General features: G+C 45.4%; 1 protein-coding gene across 2 annotated transcripts in view; it reads right to left on the reverse strand.

The window, feature by feature from the left end:
* Window positions 1-6,081, reverse strand: part of TOP2B (DNA topoisomerase II beta) — a 65,377-nt gene extending 59,296 nt beyond the window's left edge. For both annotated transcript variants that reach the window (XM_037070721.1, XM_037070720.1), the window contains exon 1: window positions 5,406-6,081. In XM_037070721.1, coding sequence (XP_036926616.1) covers window positions 5,406-5,468 — 63 coding nt within the window. In that variant the 5' untranslated portion in view covers window positions 5,469-6,081. The remainder of the gene's footprint in view (window positions 1-5,405) is intronic.
* Window positions 6,082-6,956: the final 875 nt, after the last annotated feature.

A 6,956-nucleotide genomic window follows, 5' to 3' on the forward strand; every position in this document is an offset into this window, starting at 1 on the left:
TTTGTGTGAATGAAATAGGTTAGTAGAATAGGTATGTCCCAAAATGCTTTGCTTATCCTGTCACATTAAGGTATAAAAGATAGGTTTAGTTTTTAATAGTTTCGAATGGGGGAGGGGAAAAGAATAAAATAATGGTTAAGAACATAAGCCTGGATTAAAACCCACCTCTGCCTTAGCCATGCCCTAACAGTTTGTTACCTAATTTCTAGGACCCTGCTTCCTTCTCTGCACATGGGAACAACTAAACCTTTTCCTTAAAATGGGGTCATATTTGTATTAAGATTTAATTTTTTAAATCTTAAATTTATATAAGAGGCTTGGTAAAAAACATACTTAGTAAAATGTAACTGTTGCTACCATCTAAGTACCGAACGGCTCTGAAACCATGCAGGTAAACACACTTCTACTAAGAAAACCTAGCACAATTTATAAAAACTATTTCTAGGGGGAAGCGGGATAATGGTGGAAAGAAGGGGGAGGGACTAGTCAAAGAACATGTATGAATGACCCATGGACACGGTCAACAGTGTGGGGATTGACTTTTGCGGGGGAGTGGGCAGAGGAGGGCAAAGGGGGAAAACTGGGCAAGTATAATGGAATGACAACAAAAAATTACGAATTATTAAAAAAATAAAATATATGGAATAAAAAACTGTTTCTAAAAACTGCTATTATGTTATTTGAGAATGTATTTAAAGAATATTGCTACTTGACCACTTGTCCTGATAATGAAAAAAGAGTTGTCAGGAAGTTAAGTACATACTAACTATCCACTTTGTTAACAATAACTGGGGGCAGATTACTTATCCAGCTCTTTGCTATGAAGCAGCGGTCCCCAAACTTTCTGGCACTGTGGGCCAGCAGATGGAGCTCAGGCAAGCTTTGCTGGGGGCCTGGTTCTTACCAGGCGGCAGTCCAGTACCCATACAGGTCCATGGCCCAGGGGTTGGGGACCCCTACTAAAAAGAATACAAACAAGTAAAATATATGATCTCTAACTTCAAAAGTTTATAATCTAATTGTTAAGACAAAGGTATCACACATGAAAATTACAGTAAAAAGACATTTATGTTGTATCATCCATAAGAGTAACAGAAAAAGATGAGTAGGAATTGGAGGATAAAAGGTTGGTAAGACTCTCAAGTAGCCTTTGATGAGTAACTAAGATTTAGACTGGTAAAGAGGGATGAAAGAGGCATTTGTGATGAAAGGTAAGGAGACTAAGGCAAAATGACCAAAATAAACATGACGTGCAGGAAGGAGACTGTGAAGAAATAAATCTATGAGAACTATCCAAAATGTATTTCGTTTGGGAGGGCATATAATTTATGAAAAAACTGCCTTTGAAGCCCTGGCTGGTGTAGCTCAGTGGATTGAGCGCGGGCCTGCGAACCACATGATCGGGGTTCAATTCCCAGTCAGGGCACATGCCTGGGTTGCAGGCCAGTTCCCAGCAGGGGACTCATGAGAGGCAACCATACATTGATATTCACTCCTTCCCTCCCCCTCTAAAGATAAAAAAATAAAATATTTTTTAAAAAAGAAAAAGCTGCCTTTGAAAATCTGTTTGAGCAGTTTAGACTTGCAAAAATGAGCCACTAAAACAATATTCTTAAAACAAATCTTTAGCCCTGGCTGGTGAGGCTCAGTGGACTGAATGCTGGCCTGGGGACCAAAAAGGTCTCTGGTTCGATTCACAGTCAGGGCACATGCCTGGCTTGTGGGCCAGGTCCCTGGCTGGAGCCATGCTAGAGGCAACCAACCAATGTTTCTCTCCCTTTTTCTCCCTCCCTTCCCCTCTCTCTAAGAATAAATAAATAAAATTTAAATAAAAATAAAAGAAGTCTTTAAACAATATTTTCATATGCAGCCATGTTTCCACTCAAACATTTTATTTTATGTTATAAAACTTTATAAATACTGCAGTTAATTGTGGTTAAATTTTTAAAAAGAGGCATATGTTTTAGATTTGAATATTAAAATATTTACAGATAAAGTGATATAATTATAGGGTTTGCTTTACTTCAAAATAACGAGAAGGGGAAAAGTGGGTGACCTTGAACTGACGATTGCTGAAGACTGATGATACAAAGAAAGTCCTTATACTTTTCTGACCACCACTATTTTATATGCTGAATATTTTCTATTACAATGTTTTTAATCTATTAAATTAGAGGGTTACTAGGAAAAAATCAATATTCACGTAGTGATTAACTATATTCTTATATTTTCACAAATTTATTTTTTACAACCACTTAAAGATGATAAATGACTGGAGTAAAATATCCAATCAACTATTAGGGTCTAAAAATCAAAGCTTTACAAAAAGCTAATTCAGGAAACTCTGCTTCCTTCAGAGAAGCCTTCATAGCTATTTTAACTCAAAACAGTTTTACTGGATTTATATTTTTCACCTTTTTAAATTTTAGATTCTGCAAATCTAACACAAACCAAATACACGATTAAGGAGTTAATGCTAGTCTTAAACCACTTTGCTTTGTGGTTTCAGATATCATAATGTAAACTTTCGTGCAGTGACACTCACTGCTAACACCAAATGCTGGCATCCAACTAAACAGAAGTCAATATGAGCAACACATGGCATTCCCAAAATAATATCAGAGACCAACTCCATTTTTACTTCTTCCTGTTACCCACAAGCAGGTGGCAACATAACACCGATTTCCACATAGCCTCCTCAGACACAGATGACCGCCACTGCAGCAAACCCCTGAACTCTTTGCAAAGGAATAATTTGCTTTCACCCTGGCTTAAAGATATTTTATATAAAACAACTTTATCATTCTGATTGTGCACTTCTTGAATTTCATCAATAAAAACAAACATTTATTAAGACCAGTGCTGTGCCAAATATGTTATCTCAATTTTCAAGGCAACCTTATTTTACAGATGAGAAAACAAGCTTCAAAATATTAAGTTCCTTATGCACTCCTGTTGGAGACAGGATCTGAATCTATTGGGTTGGCCAAAAAACCATTACATTTTTCCTTAAAATAAAAGACACATTTTTCGTTTTTACCAATAACTTCATTGACTTGGATATTTTGAGAATGTCAGCTATCTCCCGCTACTGGCTTCTAGTGGGTAGAGGCCAACGCTGCTAAACCTCTTCCAATGCATAAGACAGGCCCACAGCAAAGAATTATTTGGCCAAAATGTCAGTTGTACCAAGAAACTTCGCAAACCACTTTTGACATGTTTGATCAGTCTCAGCACCTTCATCATATACTGCGCAGATCTTTTTTTGCCTTTCAGTTGCATTTTTACCTTTCTTAAGAAAATAAAGCATAATACACTGATAATGCTGCATATTTTCTTCCATCTTCAATAGTAAAGTGAATGCACAAAAATTCACCAATTCTGATAGTTTTTTGAAATGCACACTTATTTGACAGCTGTCAAAATACATTGTAACAAAACTGTTTCGAAAGAACTTAAAGACAACTAAGTACTAGTAGAGTCATCATACAGAAAAAAACTAAATGAACTTTTTAGCCATTAATCTCACCTGAAAGTCCATGTTCATAACCACATCACTTAATCATCTTCCACAAAGTTAAACAAGTCTATGATCAATGGTGTATACTATGAACACAGTGATGTTCATATAATCTGACTTCAATTTAAAGCATGCATCAAACCTTATAGTAAACTTATGGGGTAATTATCTTTTTAATGAACTAATTCAACAAGAGGATATAATCTATAAAAAGATTTTTCCTACTTATTTTATTTTATTTCCTATATTAACATTTTTATAATGAAAAATCTTTAATCAATAAATAGATTTGTTTCAAACGAATTTTTCCGATATTAAACAAGACACTCTAAATTTCACAAAATTTCTTAAAGTTTCTTACTGAGCTTGAAAGAAAACATGATCATTTAATTATCTACAAAGTAAAATAGCAGCAAATTAAATACTGCTATCAAATATTGAAGCCAACCAATTCAATCTTGGAGAAACATGTTTACCATTATAGAATCAGAGGTCCTCAGAGAAAACACTGATCAGGCCTCAACACTCCCAAATAGTGAAGGAGAACTATCTGGCAAACTAATTCCTTTTTTAGTAGTCGTTCGATTTTAGTAACAGGGTAAGGGCCGTTGATTTCAAAAAAATCATTCTTCTTGTGTTTTTTCATTCCCCCTCTCCCCCAAATGTCCACACGGAACATTAACTTATGTCAGATGACGTTTTAAGTCTCTGGCCTCTAGTCTGCTCATATTACATTACTGGAATAATACACAAATTTTAGAGAGATTCAACAGTAAGAACCTGGCCAGTTATTTTGCAAAACACCTTGCCATACAAAAAATGGTCCCAATGTTCTCCTGCTATGGGCAACAAGCTTTGTACAGGGAGTACCTGCCAATACAGCAGAAGGGCCACTCAACTCACCCACACCTCGCCCAAGCAAAGAGAAAATGAAGAATTAAGTAATAAAAACGCCGTTCTGAAAGCTTCCTTAGGTGTTTTGAAAGAGGGTCTATCAAAAGCCCCTGGAAAATGGAATGCTTGTTTCTTTTTCTCCTGGGTACATCGCCAGCTGGCTGAGCTGGGCTTCTCCGTGTAGGAAATGACCCCGATCTGAACTCTACGCTGAGCGAGTGAATTATCGATCTGCCGTGGGAACTGGGTCTCTCTCGGTCTTCCCTCCACTACTACTTCCCGGCAGGAAGTGGGCGCCGAAATCCTTCTAACTCCAGGACAGATCACTCTCAGTCACCTCCCCCGGCCTCTCCGTTCGGCCTCGTCTCACCTGCGAGGCCGACGCAGGTCCCTTTCAACGATCCCGCCCTGACAGGTGGACAAGCGACACCTACTAACCGCCGCGAAGCCGCCGTCCCGAGTGACCCAGACTCTCGGAACGAACGTGTAAACGGCGGTAGACACGTTCCTCGCCAAATCCATTCTTTGAGATCAGACCCTCGGAAAGGGTTGCATTTTCAACACACACACACACACACACACACACACACACACACCTTTCTTCGGGATTTCTTTAAGCCACACTTGGAGAAAGTGCTGAAGCACACAGTCACACTCGCCTATCGCCATGCCTATCATCTCATTCTCGCTGCCCTGGAAGAGTACGGGACGGGGGCCCGCGTCCTGCTCAGGGTTTGTCCCCCAAAGTTTCGAGTGCGCGTTACGCTCCCGCAGCCGGAGCCTTCCGGGAGGTGCGGAGAAGAAAGGAAAGGGGCGGGGTGCGCGGGGCTTTGCAGGGAGAAGCCCCGACCCCGCGCGCGTTCCGAGGGCCGGATTTCCCTCTCCCCCTCCCGTCCACCCCACCCCCTTCCCCCTGCGGAATTCCGGCCCCGCCGCGGGCCGGGAACAATGCCGCGGCCCCGACCCCCACCGCCGGGCGCCCGCCACTCACCACCCAGGTCAGGGCCCCGTTGCCGCCGGCTCCCGCGCCGCCGCCGCCGCCCGCTTTGGCCATGACGGGTGCCTCCGCTCACAGGCCCCGAGGCCCCGGCCGCCGCTCCCGCCGCCTCGCGGGCCGTCCGGCCCCGCCGCTCCGCACCGACCGCTGCACTCGCCGTGCTCTTAGCGGCGCCGCCCCCCGCGCCCCATCGCCGAGACCCGGGGAGGACGCCCGACCGAGATCACCGAGGAGGCCGCGCCGCCAGCCGCCCTCAAACTCGAGGCGCGGCGATCGCGTCGCCCGGGCCTAGCGCCGTCGCTAAGGCAAAGGCGGAGGAGGAAGCGGGAGGACGCCGGCGACAGCTGAGTAGCAGCGGTTCCTGCTCCTCGTCCTCCGGCGGGCGCCTCCGCCAGCGGGGCCGGGGTCCGGAGGTGCAAGCGGAGAGCTCGGCCCGGAAGCCCGAGGACGCAGAGACGCCTTGTCCTTCCTCACGCCCCGTGAGGGCAGGCTGCTCCGGGTCCCGGGGATGCCGCCTGCCGCTGCTGCCTCAAAGGCGGCCTTCGTGGGCCGTGCTGCAGCCCTGACTTCCTCGGACCGACAGGGACAATAAACAGAGCCTCCGCCGCCGCGGTCGCCTCCCTCTTGTCCGGCATAACACCGCACACACACACACTCGCACACCGGGGAGGGAGGGTGCGGCGAACGCCCCCGCTGTCAGTCAGCGCCCCGTCACCCAATCGGGGCCTTGTCGCCCAGGCTCTCGGCCAATCCCAAAATTCCAGGCCCCCTGAGGGGCGGGACCCGAGGGGGAAACGTCATTGCGGGTAGCAACCGAAGGGAAGACTTAGGGTTTTTTGTTTGTGCGTGTGTGTGTGTGTGTGTGTGTGTGTGTGCGCGCGCGTGTGTGTGCGTGTGTGTGTGTGTGTGCGCGCGCGCGCGCGCCTGTGGGTTTTCCATTTGAAGGGAGATCAGGGGCTGCTGTCAAGGGTCATTTGAGGGCGGCGGAGGGAAAGGGTCGAATTCGCCTCGGGTCGATCGTAATCCTCCGAGCGTGCTGTTTACTCTAAGAGCTGCCCACGTAGCCGAGGCTTGCCTTAGCCTGGGGCCGCTGGGGGTGGGGTGACAGGAAGAAGCTCGGGGCCGTCCCAAAGGGAAAGTATTTTTAAAGAGCGGTTGTAAACCACAAACAAGACGTTGTAGATCACCGATGCCAGGAGGGCCCTGTGACCCCAGCCTCTCCAAGTCCCCAATGAACGCTGCTGCCGAAGGAATGCTTTGCTCAGACCTTCCCCTCCTCCGTCTCCTTCCCCCCTCTTCCTCCCTTCATCCTCAAAAGGGATACGGTCAGTTTCCAGAAAACTGCATTTAAAGAGCTTAAATGATAAGAGGCACACCGAGAAGGTTCCAGAGAAAGAATGCAGGCTGGATTGAGGGGTCCGTTTCTCCTCTTTGTTGACCTTTCTCTCTGCTCCGAACAATGCGGAAATGTCACTGTCACTTTTTCTTCTCATCTCTCCAGAACTGTGCCTGACCATCTCTAAGAGGATATGTCTGATATTTTAA

This window comes from Sturnira hondurensis, unplaced genomic scaffold (genome assembly GCF_014824575.4).
Source record: "Sturnira hondurensis isolate 20B ecotype Veracruz unplaced genomic scaffold, ASM1482457v3 Scaffold0019006, whole genome shotgun sequence".
NCBI classification, from domain to species: domain Eukaryota; kingdom Metazoa; phylum Chordata; class Mammalia; order Chiroptera; family Phyllostomidae; genus Sturnira; species Sturnira hondurensis.